Source organism: Condylostylus longicornis, unplaced genomic scaffold, assembly GCF_029603195.1.
Source record: "Condylostylus longicornis isolate FDR11 unplaced genomic scaffold, ASM2960319v2 ptg000057l, whole genome shotgun sequence".
Classification (NCBI taxonomy): Eukaryota; Metazoa; Arthropoda; class Insecta; order Diptera; family Dolichopodidae; genus Condylostylus; species Condylostylus longicornis.
In genome coordinates, this window is record NW_026578026.1 from 243,093 (window position 1) to 260,089 (window position 16,997).

A 16,997-nucleotide genomic window follows, 5' to 3' on the forward strand; every position below is an offset into this window, starting at 1 on the left:
CAAAACAATTATAATAATTGCTTCGATAAAACGCCTTCGAACGACGATTCTAACAAATATTTTTACGTTCTGTTCAGTTTTTGGTTTTTTTCTTGTATTTCTCTAAAAGATTATTTAATTTTGATTTCTTTCCTTGTTTTCTTCAATAGAATACTTATGGTCACATGGTTCTAGGTTCTACCTATTGCAATTTGAGTAAATTTTGATTACTGTATGGAGTATTGAGTTGCCTTACATTTTAAAACTCTTTCAAGTTTATTTTTCCATATAGTTATTCGATGTGAACCTCTTCAAATGTTCATAAATGTGTAACTATATGTGACTGGACTTTCAATTACGTTTAGTCCAAAATTTAAAAATATTAAATTTTGGACTAAAAAAATAATATTTTAAAATTATTACATTATTTTAAATTTTTGACATAAATTTGTAAAATTTTGAAAACAAATATTACATTGTCAATATTATCTATTAAAGAGATTGTTTTTAATTTCTTTTAATTGAAAATTTGCGAAAAGTAACAAGTATATGTATGTATTCTGTCAAATTTAAATTTTAAAAAAGAAATTCTGTTCTAAAGTTTATGAGGCATTAGATTCAGGTCTATTTTGTTCTTCTTCATTCATTGACATTACAAAGGCCTTTGGTCTTGTTGATCATAATATTCTTTTGTATAAACTTTATTGGTTTAGGTTTTACCTATATCTGATCGTTGACGAAGAGTTAAAATTAATAGACCTTTTGACAAGTATGGGGTTCTTCCTCTGGGCGTTGCTTTGAGCCCAATTCTGTTTTTAATTTACATTAAATCCCTATTCCTGCAACCCTTCTATATAATTAACCTACTGCCTTTGCAGACGATAATGTGTTTGATTATGTATAAGTAAAAATTACTCTAGAATTATTTCAAATTGTAAACTTTGACTTGTACATTTAAACTGTAGACTTGTAGCTTTAAAACATTTTTTTGTATTGTTCAAGCAATATTACCTCAATAGTATATTTTCTATTCAAAACTTCAGTACTCGTATGTAAGAGTTTGCTGAAGTGACTCATATTTTAACAGTTTGCAGCCGCTATTAAAAAGTCAAAAACATGCCATTAGATTAATTTGTCGTTTTACTTCTAATTTTGACTTATTTAAACGAAAAAGAATACTCCCTGTTAGAAGTCTTTATTTTTTTAGAACCTTGACAATTTTTTAAACGACTCGTTAACGTTCCAAGTCATAGAAAGTCTCAATTTTGTAATTTTTATTATTTTTTGGTGTTTGAGTTTTTAACAAGCTTCCAATCGATATATGGAGCATTCTTTAATTGTCTCATACTTTCTTTCGAGAAACTAAAATCTGGTTTCAAAGTCAAAGTTTTGAGGCAATTGAAAATCTTTTAAAAGTTATTTTCTAGATGTATTAATTAATATTTTTTTTTCTTTCCCGTATACTACGATATTTGAATTGTACTTCATATGCAGATTGTTTTTTAAATCTGTACTTTTTGTTCTGGAAACAATTTGCTATTTAGAATTTGTGTTTTTAAAATTACTTAATTGATTTTTTTTTAAATTTCTATTCTAGTTATTTTACAAATTTTCCAACTATTTTCTATTATAATTGATTAGTTTAAGTTGTTATTTAAATTAAGATTTGAAATAAAGATTCAATTAAACTAAAAAACAAAACCACAAAAAAACGAATGAATGCATTTAAGAAGAAGTACAACAATTTTAATACACGAAATCTAATTAAAGAGAGCAATTGACAAGGAAATACTTAAATGCCTAAAATTATCGTCAAATCCATTTCAAGTGTCTCCTAAAAATCTAGTGCAAAATGTGCTTAACAATATTTAGAATGAAATATGACTAAAAAAATAAGGTATAAACAGAAACTAATAGCTTAATCATTATTTCTTCCAGAAAATTCATCAGGCTTTTAATAATGGCAATTAAAACAAAAAAACTGAAATTTTAAAATTATAGACCATATACTAATATTTCTTTACATGACTATATACATGAATTCGATTTTTATTATATGTTCGTAAAAGTATAGCAATGCTAATACTTCTTTTGACCCTACACACGTGAATATTATTACAACTTTTACACAATCTCTAGAACAAAACAAAAACAAAACTGAATTCACGTTCACTATATTTTTTTAACACTGCAGTATGTACAAGAACTATGGGTTTTATAACAATCGCAAAGAACTAGAATTGAGAAACTTATAGAGTTGCATTTAATTTTTTTTATAAATAAATATGCAAAATGTATGCATAATCATGACATAGTTTTATTTTATATTTTGTACATGATCTAAGAAGTGATATTTTCTATTTTTCTTAGTTTATATAGAGCTAAAACATCACTTACCACGTTTAAAATTCAAAAAAAAAAAAAAAAAAAATAAAAATATACCTGGTTTAAAAGGAAAAATGCTAAAATTTTTCTTAATAAAGAATAAAAAGAAACCATGTGGACTTAACAATAATAAAAAACACACAAATACGTTAACCCTTTAACGCGTTTATAGCTTTGGCTGTTAAATAAATAAATTTTTAATATTTTATTTCAAAAAAATGAAAAGCCCTATAGTTGAAATTTGTCCCACTCGATGAATTCGTGTAAAAATGTGACACCTAGAAAACTGTTGCCATACTCAATTGCTATGACTGGTAAAAAAAATTTTCATTCTTGTGTGAATTAGAGCCCCACATTCTTTTTCCCATAAAATGTATACTGATATCTCTTCCCTCTGCCTCTGACCGTAATCTCAAAGAAATTCTGTATCAAGTTAAATTTTTTCTATAATATCCTTGTATGATTCATTCATTCTATAAATACTTGATTTACACAAAAGTATAAACTAGGACATAGGTTAATTTTATATCTGAATGCCATCAGATTTTGCATAATATTCATAATACTATGTCCTATATTTATACTATTATACGTTACTATACATTATATTGTGATGAATTTTAAGTTGTAAGTTTTAGTGTTTTATTTATAACAATAATTAACAGCAATACCTCATGACGTATTGATGTAAAGAAAACGAAATGGTCAATATCTAAAAAAAATAAATTTATACACCATATTATATAAAGAATGTAAAAGATATGTAAAGAATAAAAAGTATACAGGTTAAAGGTTGAGAAAAGCCTGACTTTTAGATGTCTTAATTTTGAGGAACACATCATTTTCTGACAATATCACTATAGTTTTTGTACTTTTTTCTTATATCTTTTCTTGGTTTACTGTTCTTTTTTTTTCTTTACTAAGAAATGATTTTTTATTTATATCCATACGAACGTATGTTGGAAGGTTATGATAAATTTGCCTTAACATTTGTAACGCTAAGAAATAAATAAAAAATAATGGTCTAACATATAGACTCAGATATATGTTATTGATGAGCATCGAATTCTGTATCGATTTAACCATGTCTGTTCGTCTATCCGACCGTCCTTCCCAACGATGATTCAAAAACTAATTGATCTAAAATTTCCAAATTTTTACAAATGATTTATTATAGTAAATGCCGGAAATCTATTTAAATTGGGTATGATCGAGGTACTAGTTCCGGTAGCGGTCCTATAACTTCAAAAGTTATTTAGCTATATCTCAGAAATTACAGAAGTTATGGTAATGAGGGCTAATGTTCTTGATAAACGTCGTTGAATTTACTTGGCTCTTTCTGGTAGCTGCTATACACTTGAAAAATTATTTGGCTGTATCTTAAAAACTATTCAATTACAGTACTGAAATTTGGTAAAATGGCAACTATATTCGTTTAAAGTTGTTAAGATGCCATAAGCGCTTTTGATAAACTCTAACTTTTGGTGTAACTCCAAATGTCCATGAAAATGAGAAATCAGCTTTTGTTGGGGATAGCATGACTATTTCAACTGTCAACGAAAGAGATGTTATAGAGGAAATCAGGCCTCTTAAATTAAAAAAAGCTCCGGGCTTTGACCTAATAACGCCTGATATTTTGAAAAAATTACCCAAAAGGGGTATAACAATGTATTACGCGCCTAATAAATACGCATATAAGGTTTAATTACGTGCCTGACATTTGGAAAGTTACAGAGATAATTGTGTTGCACAAACCTGGTGAATCTATAGACAAGGCGACTTCTTACAGAGCAATCTCACTGTTGCCGATGATTTTGAAACTGCTATACAAATTTTTATTGAGAAGGCTTCAGCCAATAATTGAAAGTAAAAAGTTAGTGCCGAATCATCAATTTGGCTTTCGCCGGAACCAATCAACCATAAATCAGAATCATCGAATAGCTGACCTAATAAAAAACTCACTGGAAGAAAAATTTATGTTCTATCATAGTTTTGGACGTAGCCCAGGCCTTTGGTAAGGTTAAGCATTGTGGATTAATAAAAAAACTTAGGCAATTAATACCAAGGCAGTATGTTAGCCTGCTCGAATAATACCTGACTAATAGTGTATTTCGAGCTACACAAGAAGAGAAGTACATTTCGCTTAAGAATATCAGGTCGGGGGTACCACAAGGGAGTATATTGGGCCCGATATTATACTTGTCATACACGTGTGATATTCCTTAATCGGATGGAGTGACAACAGCTACGTTTGGTGATGATACAGTACACTCGCAATTGGACAAAATGAAAATAAATCTACACATAATAACAAAAGCCCAGTGATGAGATATCAAAATGAACTAGAAAGTTTAATATAAAACTTAACAAGGTGAAATCAGTGCACGTGAATTTCTCTAATGGGGAAATTGAAAATTCATTTTCGGTTCGGAATGACGTCTTAATTCCGTTGGCAAACACGGCGAAGTATTTGGGAATGACATTAGACGCAAAGCTTAGATGGAAAGAGCATATAAAAAAAAAGAGATCTCAACTCGAAGAGGAATACAGGAAGTTTAAATGGCTTTTGGGAAGGCGTTCTTCGTTGTCAATATACAACAAAGTTTTGATTCAATTATGGGGCTGCTCTGTTCAGTCTCATATTCAATCTATTCAAAGATTTTAAAATAAGGTATTACAAGACATTATAAACGCCCCCTGGTATGTCCGTAATGCCGATTTTTTTGAATCGAGATTTTTCACCTTTCCTCCCGGTAAAAAGAAAAAAAACAAAAACAAAAAAACATCAGAGTGGACACGATAGCTATTACCTTTTTTACCGATCTCATTGTGCATGCAATAAGGTAGGGATATGATAGCAACAAATTTTGCATATTGAGTTTTCGGTAAGAATGCACTTCTCCGTGGTAGGGGAGTGTAAATAAACTATTTTTAGCAATTTGTCGGTCTGTCGGTCTTTCTGTCTGTTGGCGCACGAGTGTACCTCAAGTTCGGCTGAACCGATTTCCATCAAATTTGTTTTGGCTATGTCACGGATTAATCAACTTTTGCGATATATCAGATCTTGGAAATTGGACTTTCTGCGGGCCAATTTTAAATAATATCAAGAAAAATAATCAACCGAATTCCTACAAAGCGAAACTTACATTTTTCTAAAGATTTTTTTTAATTTAATTCGTTTATTCTAAATTTATTTCATCATTTATATTTGTATAAATTTATTTGGATTCATCATTGGGATTTGTTAAACGCTTGTTAAGGGAGTTAAATGAAATCTATATTTTGAAGCCCATGTATTCGTCTTAAGTTCATTCCCATCAAGAATATGCCTCACAATTTTGTCGTCTTTTTACAATATTCATATTAATAGGATCGAGTCAATTCAGAAGAATTTTTTTTTACGATTTGCGCTTCTAATGATAAAAAATATGATTCCGTCACCTTCCTTGACCGAATCATATTTTTATTCCTCCTTATGAGAGCGGGCTCAAATTGATTGACTAACCCATTTTAAGTAAGAAACATGATGTAGCGGACGTGGTATTCATTTTTCAACTTACGAAATCTGTTATGATTTCTCCCAATGTTTTTAATAAGATCGTCTTCAATTCTAATGTTAGGTCTCGTTATATTGATCTTTTTGTAGTTTCATAGAACTAATTATGGGAAACACGAACCCATCAGTGGAATGTTGAATCTGTGTAACAAGTTCAAGAACAAATCAATTCACACTAACAAAGGACACGATAAAAAAACTCCTGTTTTCTTGTAGAAAATTCATTCCGTTTCTATAGATGATTCCAACTTAATTAATAAAAATACATGTATTGTAATATTAGAATATCTGTAGTATTTCGTCATATCCAGAAATCCAAAAATATGAATTTTAATGATAATGCAGTAACCCTTCTTAATATTATTTTCTATATTCCTAATTCAAGAACATTGCTTAGGCGTGATAAAAGTTCATAAAATGCAATGACCAAATATGTAATGATGAAATGCATAAAGTTGACCTTCAACTTTTTAGATAAAATTTATATAAATTTTATACATTTTGTTTAATCTATATTACACACCATTGTTACATAGTATAATGAGCAGATTTTTCTTAATCTATTTCTTCAAATTTTGAATGGTGATGGGTTTGCGTAATTCCTAAAAACCAAATCCATATTAATTGACAGTTGTGTGGGGTATATTATACTCGTATATCCCATTGGTTTGTGTTTTTAATCTTCTATAATAATAAACTAGCCCAATGTTGTATGCTAGCTTTGTTTGTTTGTCGGTCGGTCACACTTTTAATGACATGTTTGAATGGCTCTAACATAAAAGCGGCTTAACGTAGAAAGCTGGGGTTTAGACCTTTAGACACAGCTCGCCTTCGGGAAAGTTTGAGTGACTTTTTTGAGTAATTTTTTCTAGTGTATTTTTTAAAGGATTTTTTAAAGTGACTTTTTCAAGTGATTTTTTGAGTGATTTTTTGGTAATGTTCTCATGGTAGAAAACTGGGGTTTGGTCTTTTTTAGTTGGAGTTTTTTTTCAAGTGATTTTTTAAGTGATTTTGTCAAGTGAGTTTTTTGAGTGATTTCCTTGGTAATTGTTCCAATGAAAATTTTGATTTGAAAAAAAAAAAAAGAAAAAATTAATAAATAAAAATAGAAAAAAATGTCATCGTTGACCACGAATTTTTTTTGTGACTTTAAACAGCTTTCGAAAAAAGTAATCAAGGCAACTTTTTCACAAAGGTTTATACTATCAAAGTGAAACATTAAAGTCACTCGAAAAATTTCACTCTTAATTGTTATTGAAGTTAAAAAGTCATCATTAAAAAATATTTTAAAAAATCAGTCAAAAAATACTAACAAAAGTATTAAAAAAATTACTAAAAATAGCACTTGGGCGTTTCCGTCGAACACCGGGCAGAGGGGGGGGGGGAGGGGGGAGGGCTTGCACCATCACGATAAGGCTTTACTGATAATAATAATATTATATTTAAATAAGAATATAGCCTCAAATATTTCGATTTTTCATTATTAAGCCCATTATATAGGGCATTATTTCTAATATTTTATTTGAATAGATGAAGGCAATGTTATTGTGAATGCCAGGTATTTTATTGAAGATTGGTTTTTTCAACTACTCTATTCGGTATTTTCGTTGAGTTACCCTGTATAAAAATTTTTGTCTTTTTATTGTTTAATATTTTTTGAAAATTGAAAAAAAATTTACCTGGAAGTAAGTTTTTTTTTTAATTTTTTTTTCTTATTATATAACAAGTAAATATTTTAAATTGAAAAGGAGAGATGTAAAAAATAATAAAACTATAGCTTGTCATTGAAGCAATGAACAAACAATCTAAAATTATACAAAATAACACATACATGTGTACATGTGTATGTTGTAATAAAAATGAATAAAGATGCATAAATGTTTACAAAATATTTGTATGTACAATTATATGCATTATGCAAATTGGCTAATAAATACACATATATACATACAAGTATACATATACGATAACGATACTTATTTTATTATTATTTTGGTTCAGTTAATTATAAAATTTTAGTATAATAAATAATTGATATTTTTTAATTTACTCCTTCTAAGAAGCAGCAAAGAGCTTCTACAGAACCTTCCCATCGTTCTCTATTTTGAACTATATGTTCTTGATCTGCCTCACAGTTTTAATTTGACTCGATATTAGTTCTACCAATTGTTATGCTTTTCAGGAGATTCTACAATGTACAATGTTTTTGCTAATTATATTATTTTTTCGTTATTTTAGAATTCGATTGACTATTTTCGTTATTTTAGAATTTGTTATGATTCAAAGATATGACTCGTGAAAACCTATAAATGTTGTAAATCTTACGCGGCAGTTGAATGTTTTTACTTTGGTAACTTTTGAATATTTTGTAATTTTGCAAATTTTCCATAATTTCGTGAACGTTGTCTTGTTGTTATAAAGATGTTTAAGTAATTGAATTTTTGCACTTTTGTTTTAGTTTAGTTAAATTATTTGAGATTCAGGATTGTTTGTAAGCCGATACAAAACAATAGACCGACATCTCACTAGAAAAAATTGTGTTGCCGCCATAACGCAGCAATACATAGCATTTACTCCGGAAAAATCGACTTCTTCGAATATTAAAGCTATGTATTTTTAACGAATCGGAAATGGACAATCTGCGATTCATATCAAAATTTGGGATTCGAAATAATAATAATTTGAAAATACAAATCGATAAATTGTTAAATAGAAATGAATTTATATCGAAATCGACATAAATTTTTGAAGCTAGAAACAAATTTAAGGAAAAGGGCATATACATTTTATATGGGGGTACCATAATATATGGTAGAGGTCAGATGTTAAATTAATTTTTCCAGCATAAAATTGGATACATATTCAAATTCATGCTCCTATTTTAGATCTTATGAGTGTGTATTAGGGAATTGTTCACTGAGAACAATATCTATAGAAGAATGTACAATATATGTATATGTATAGAGAAATCTTTTTTATCATTAATAACACAAAGCGTCAGGTATATTTTAATTGACACAAATCATCTTTTAAAAAAAGTGTTTTTTTATTTTTGAAAACCTTTGCCGTTAATAATTTTTTATGGAATTCCTCCACCATATATTTTCGTCTTTTATTCAGTTAAGAGATAACAAGACTTTAAAAAATATATAAAAAAAAAATCGCTTTCAATATTAATGAAGAATTCACTCTTTTCTGGCAGTGTACAGGTGCGGCTTGTTAGTTATCCCTTTTCTTTATTTCAAGCAGTTAAAATATAAAGAAAAACAGTAAAACTATCAAAATAAAATTTAAAAGAATACAACATTGGCTGACTATTCGGTTACTTACTTAGCTACTTATTTCATTACTCTCTTATACATATTGTACTTATGGTGTCATTGATTGAAAACGATGTACAAAATATGTTTGTAATATTGATGATGATGATATTATTGTGTACTTATCTACAATAATATAACCGATGGTTTATAAAATGATGATGTGTGTTTTATAACAACAGTGGCAATATAATATTAGTATAAGATCATCTTTGCTTATCTTCCATATATGATATTTATGCATAAATCTATGTATTTTTTTAAAAGCCTTCTTAATTTTCAATAAAATATATACATATAAGAAAACATAGCAATAAATATTATGTATGCATTTTCTATTGAGATATGTTTTTTTTGTTTTTCAGATTGTAGATTTGTACAACTAGGGTAACATTACATCGCAACTGTTGTGTCCCCTTTTCTCTTGAGTTCGAGACATGCCCTTACAACTCCCGCTCCCAATATCCACTCGTCTAAATACGTCTCCGCCGTTGTGAGGGCAAAGTCTAAAAACATTTCGTTTCTCTGATTCTTCAACGAGTAAGAGCAGAGGTTCTAAGAAGGTGCTATGGGATCTCCCAGACAATATGTTTATTAATTTTTAAATTAATTGCAAGCACGAACACATATACATAATATCTATCTTTCTAGTTTTGTTTTTCTCTTGCATTCCTCATTAAAAATCATATTCATGTTTTATTTTATTTTTCTTTTTATTTTTTTTTTGGTTTTCATTTGATTATTTTTTTTTCTTGTTGTGTTTTAGCACTTTTTCAAAAAAATTTTGAAAAAAGTGCTTATTAATTTCCGTCTTTCCGTCCGTCTGATTTTAAAATTTCTACACCCTTGAAGATAGAAAGATGAAATTTCATCTTTACTAGAAAATTATTATCCGTAGAAAAAATATTTTACTTATCTCACCCCTCTAATATTTACCCCCCCCCCCCCCCCCTTACGACATTATTTAAAATTCGTTTTTTCCATTTTTTTGATGTCATTTTTGTTCTAGACTCCAGAGTGTAAAAGTCAGAACAGCATTTAGACACTATCAAATAGTTCATTTGGTCAGAAGAAAATTTTTTCGCACCTCAACCTTTCTCAAGTTATCGCCTCCCGAAATTTGTAAATTTCGAATTTTTAGCACCTTATATTTCTGAAACTGCAAGTTTTTTTAAATTTCTACAAAAACAGAAAACTAACGGTAAATGTCATGCCATTAAAAAATAAAATTATTTTTCTAAATTAACGCAATTAACCCGTAAAATCGAGTATTATGTTAACGCCTCTTTAAATTTTATTTTGTTTTATTTCAAAAACTGCATAAATCGTTCATTCGTAATGTTTGCAATCCTTGAAATAATTTCGTATATGAATGAAAGTAATTTTAATAATGTAATACATAGCTAGATTGTTTTTAAAAGCAGAACATAATTTCACTTGTTGAAGGGAAAAATGCTACATTACAAACCATTGGTGTGATCCAACTTTATTTTTTTTTATTAAAATGTGTCATGAAGAAAATAAATTATTAATAATATAAAATGTATATAATGTGCGTACATAAATGTTTTTTTAACATAGCTATCTTCATTTAGTATATACATATACATGACGTCTTTTGAAAATATTTATAAAAGCACATATAAATATATATATGTATTCATATAAGATTTTATATTTAAATGCAAAAAATTATTTTATTTTTAAGTTTACAAAAGGACCACCACCCATGATATTTTTTCAATGTTACTTTATTATATTATTGTTATTATTAATAATTTTTGTTATTTGCCATTATTATTATTATTATCATTATTATTATTATTATTATTATTATTATTATTATTATTATTATTATCATTATTATTATTATTGTTATAATGATATGAACAGTTTCTGAACTATACTCTCTAAAATCTAATAAGTAAAAATATTTCACTCGAACTTAACCGAACAGGAATTATACCCATCCGCCCCGCACACCAGAAAAAATATTCAAATCACACTTTTTATTTAAAATTGCTCAATATTTTATATAAATATTTGATATTAAATTCTATCTTATATATAGAATCCCGCTAAAATTTGATTTTGGTTTTGTTATAGAGAATTTGATATAATTAAATATGTACAACTTTAATAACGAAAATCTAAATCTTTAATATCTCCAAATTTTTATAAAAAAAATATTTTTGTTTTATTTTAACTTATATAATACTAAAGCTGTTATACCAAATAATTTATAAATAAATATATTATAAAAGAAAATTAAGAATAAATGAAATTTTAAGTAGAACAAAAATGATAATATTATTTTTTGTTTTATTTTTTTTCGGATTAAAGAATATAACAATAATATAGTTTTGGTATATAATAAACTTGCAAATATTGTAAAAATGAGCTCTTAGAAATGAATTTCTAATATATATTGACATAAACATTTTGTATTTTTTGTAATTATATAAAAAAAAATGTATTATGTACGGGAGGAAATGATTATACAAAAAGCTTAAAAAGAAAAAAAATGATAATATTAATGAAAATTTTGGTTTCCTTTTATATTCCTTACTATAATATAATAATATAGAAGAGAAGAAAACAAAAACATAGGAAAAATATAAAAAGAGGAAAGAGAATAAATAATAATTATTAAGAAAAGAAAACAGACAAGACAATACGTTGACAAACGAAAGCGACAAAGGAATATTAGAATTAGAAACCGAGAAAGAGAGGGAGAATATTAATTTAAGAAATTTAAGCGGAAAAATCTAATTAAACGTTAAAGAATAATTTTTTTTTTTTCTGTTTTATTATTTTTTCTATTGTTTAGAAAATTTTATTCATAAAAACTCAAAAAAAATCCACTTATAATAAATAATGAAAAGAATACAGGGAGATTTTTTATGTGCTTAATTACAAAAAAAAAAAAAAATCAAAAATTTTCAAGCCACTTTTGAAAATACACAAGCGAAAGAAATTTGGTGTGTGGAGTTGACAACTCTGTATTCAGTTCTACGATATAAACTGTTTTGTAACGCATTACTCTTAAGTATAAGTCGCATAGTTTGTTACATTTCTACTACCGTCAAATACATAGCTTTGCACTATCTATGCTTTTAAATTAAAAGGTAAACAAAACTTTATTCTGGGCCCCGATGTAAATCTTCAATACAAATCAAAAGCTTCTGTCTATATTAATATTATTTTTAGAGTCTTGTTCAGGAATCAAAATCTTCGTTGGTTTTTTTATTCTTAATTAAAAATTGTATCTTGGCTTGCTATCTCTTCGTGCCTTATTAAAGTATCATGTTACTACATAAACATTTTAACGTTCCCAGTTTTGTTTCTATTATAATATTTTGTAACGACTATATACGTATGCAATATTGTATAAATTGAAATTTTATAAAAATTTTTTGATTGAATCGTATTATGTGTTATGGGTTCCAATATTTCATTCCGATTGTTTTACGAAATTGATAATATGTAGTATTTTATTATTTTTATTTTAATAGAAATTATTGCTAACATCCCCATTTTTGTTCTTGTTAGAAAGTTCATTTTGAAACAAGATGTTAGATGGAACACACTGTCAATTACATACATATTAATTTTGTAAAGTATTTTAAGAATTATTATCGTATATAATAATTTGAATCTTCTTTAAAGAAACAAAATAATGTAAGAATAACAAGTATGAGTAACAATCTACTTTGATTATATTCTCTTTTAGAATTTTATTCAATCCTTAGAATATTGTTTGTGTATATATCTTTCATTATTATAATTATACCATATACATTGTGCAGAATAATATTAAGTTTTCGACAATGAAATGAAAAATTTATATATCAGTTTTAATTCCTTATTCTACAGTTCATATTTAATATGTTTTTATTAAAAACTTATAGTTATAAATATACAAGACATAAATATTACAATTCATCAATTTTGGGAGGAAATATAACATTGAATCCATGTTTAAAATTCTTATTAAAAACTTAATTTAAAATGAGCGAATTAATATTTAACATGCTTTTTTCAAGATATTGTCTATTGCGTTCGAAAATTGCAGAATCAAATCCAGACTACTGTGACTTATAGTGCGTTTTATGTCTTACACTAAATTATTACAAAGTCCAAAGACTTGTAATACGGTCAAAAATATTTTATTTCATTTAAATATTTTTAAAGGGGGAAAGGGGTATAACCTATTTCATCAACAATTTCTGCTTGAATCTTAATTTCCAATTACGGAAGGAGTTAAAACGATCTGCTTTGTATTTTCCTATTGAATTGATATTTGACTTTCCGATTGGATGAAGTGATTTACGTATAATATTTTTTCAATTTGGATTAATTGATTTGCTTTAAAAATAATTTTTTTGCAGAACAATCAATAATTTTTGCTAATTTTCTGTCCTTATGGAACTTATGAATCCTTTTGCTTTGTGCAATTATTTTAATTTTAATTTAATCTACAGTCGATATTATAATATCATGTCACTTGTAAAAATCAACACTAATTCAAAAATAGTAGTGTATGGAATATGCTATTTAATTGTCCATAATAGCTACATTGTGTTTGAGCATACTATCTTTTAGAATTAGTAAATCAAAATTATATATAAGTAACTTAGTCGCATAAAATTCCTAATATTATTTTTATAATGCAGTTTTTCACTTTTAATTTTGAAAATAACTACTCCTTGCGTACTTATGGACGTGAAATGAAATGATTTTTTTTTTTTTGATTTTTTATTAACTACGAACCGCTTAAAAAATTAATTATTTTTTTTTTCCTTTGTAACAAGAATGTAAAATATTGATTACAGATAAAAGAACAAAAACAGCAAATAAATTTACAAAACAATGAAATAAAATAGAAAAGGAAAACAATATGATGTAGTTAACAATTTCAATGTTTGTCTGTCCATCCGTCTGTTCGTTCCTCGTTCGTTTGTGCATCTGTTAAAAAAAAAAACTTTTAAACGCTTTAAGATATAAGGTTGAAATTTTATAAACATAAATGACTCTTCTTGATAATTTTATTTTTCTAGAAATATTTATATTTGCCCCATCAACGACCAGCCCACCATTATTTACCCTGAAAATACTTTATATTTTTTATATTCTATATAGTATGATATCCTTTATAACATGGTGCTTCTTTTGAACCGCTCAAGCTGAGCTAACTTGTACAATTCTAGCAATTTGTAAAAACACAATTAAATTCTTTTTGTATGAATTAAAAAAACAAATCTTAAACCCTCTCTTCCCCATTTAAGTTCCAATTTTTGAAACGAAATTTTAATTTTCAGCTTTATATAATATTTGTAAAAGTATTCGGTATTCAATCCATATTACAAACTTCGGTATATTTCACTCTCACGGAGTTTCTTATTAATTTTCACACTCTTTTGAATGAATTAGAAAACGTGCTCCCTTACAAACTATTTGCTTTGATCTCTGAATTTTATTTGTAATTTTTGTTGCAGTCGTTTTAATTTTTTTTTCCTTGTTATTTGTTTGTTTGCTTTTACAGTTTTTTCTGCTCTTTTTTTTTATTTAAAAGAATTAATGAAGTAACAATTTTCTATCATAAATTATTATTTACTCATGATTTGAAATTCTATTGAAAATTGATAAATATACATTAAGGATGCATTTACTGTACATGAGATCAAGTATAAATAAAAAAAAGAAAACAGAAACCAACTACAATACAACAGAGATAAAATATTCAGCTAGATTTGGAAAAGAACTGTGAAAAGAAACAAAAAAAAAAAAAAAAAAACAAGGAGAAACAAAAGGAAACCGAGCGAAAAATAGCAGACAGAGTGAAAAAACAAAATGATAAAAATATACATTGAATTAGGGTTGCCAACCATTTTAAGGTTTACTATTTATACGTACATACATATATGTAATGAAAATTTCGTGAAAATTCTTTAAAGTCTATGTAACTCGAAAACCCTTGAGATTTGGCACCCAGTCCAGAATAAAGGTTTTCCCCATATTTGAGCCTCTAACAAATGGTATAGGTTTTTGTATACCTTTCTGAATCACTTTATATATTCTTATGCTATAGGAACAAATTTTAATTCAATCCAGATATTTTCGTCCGTTCGTCTGAGTTATTGAAACGCTCATATTTTTATTGGCACTAATACTTCTCTTGTACACAGAAAATAAATAAGATGGCTAGAACTGGTATTTCCTGCAGAAGATCCCGGCAATCAGGGACCGAGAACTTAAAAAGAAGTTCATTGAATCGCTAAAAAGATTTCCTAAGTTCTGTAATAATTTTGTACTATTATGACAACCTTATAATATTTTTTTTTTAACATCAAAATATTCAGTTCTGATCATCATTTCATATTCAATTTGATTTTTTTGTTTTTCGTTTTTTCTTCATTTTCAACCTATTCGTATTGGTGGTTTTTTGTGTGTTTTGTGTTGTCCTGGTCCTGGATATTAACTGTTATTGTTTCTCCTTCTTTTTTGTTCTTTTCATTTATTTTAACTCGCTTTTCATTTTAACTTGATTTATTTTTTCCTTCTTTTATACTTCTCAACAATCACAACAGCAAAAATTAACAAAAAAAAAAAAAAGAAATATAAAAAGATCGTTTTATATGCAAAAAAAAAAACAAAACGAAAAAAAATTATTTTCTTAATAAATGTCAAAAAATTAAAAAAAAAAAATAAGTTGAAATTATTTAGATACCAGTAGTAGTCGTCTGTTCATCAAAAAAAATGAAAAAATTTTAAATTAAAATTATTTTTGTATTCAAATAAAGGTTTCTCTTGAAATTTTGCAAAATTGAATACAATATATAAATAGCTAAAATCTTAAAATCGTCTCGTTCCATTAAGTTATTTGGTCCAGCATCAATTATTATATTTCCTATATAATAGCTCTGCAAATGCAACAATATAGACTTAAAGAAAACCGGTCTAAGATGGTTTCACTTGAATTCCCATATATAAAATATTATTTTATAAATAGAAGAAGTTAATCTAAGTGGATATATGAGTTATTTTCGAGATTTGTATACCAAATCAAAATATATTATTAAAATACTTTCTTATTTTACTGCATTATCTGTTATACGACTTACAGGATACCTGTAATAATATTATAATATTAATTAATTTAATTTTCTATTTTCAAATTTTTATAATTTTTAACTTAATAATTGAACAAATTGAAAATTGTGTTTATTGCTGGAACTCACATATAATATTGTCATCGTTTATATATATATATATATTAAATGCATATACTTTGCAGAATAGACTGCTATAGTACGCTGCAAGATTTTTTTTGTGTTGGAAGAAATAACATTTCAATTGAAACTTATTATTAAATTTTTAAATTGAAATTCAAAAAATATCATTGATTATACTATTATTATACTATTTAACTTTTATAATTTCAGTATATAACATCAATATATGAGGTATCACAATTACTCGTATACTGATTTTGTATATTATGATATTTGCAATTTTGAAGTTTAATAAAATCTAAAATTACTTCATATAAATTAAAAATACTTTGTATAACAATAAAAATTTTAGCCGAGGTATTGCAGTAACACAATACTTACTCTCTCCATTATTTTTCAAATATTACAATTTATAAGCTAGAATTTTATATTTTAATTACAAATGGCCTTTAAATATTTTCCACTATATTCATAATGTCTTCATAAAATTCTGACCAAATCAAATTCTTTTCTTATTTGCTA

At 26.6% G+C, this 16,997-nt stretch overlaps 1 protein-coding gene across 1 annotated transcript in view; it reads right to left on the reverse strand.

Moving 5' to 3' along the window:
• LOC129612139 (uncharacterized protein K02A2.6-like) overlaps positions 1–16,997 on the reverse strand; it is a 179,073-nt gene that overhangs the window by 92,280 nt on the left and 69,796 nt on the right. The window contains exon 5 of the mRNA XM_055525653.1: positions 4,152–4,325. Coding sequence (XP_055381628.1) covers positions 4,152–4,325 — 174 coding nt within the window. The remainder of the gene's footprint in view (positions 1–4,151; positions 4,326–16,997) is intronic.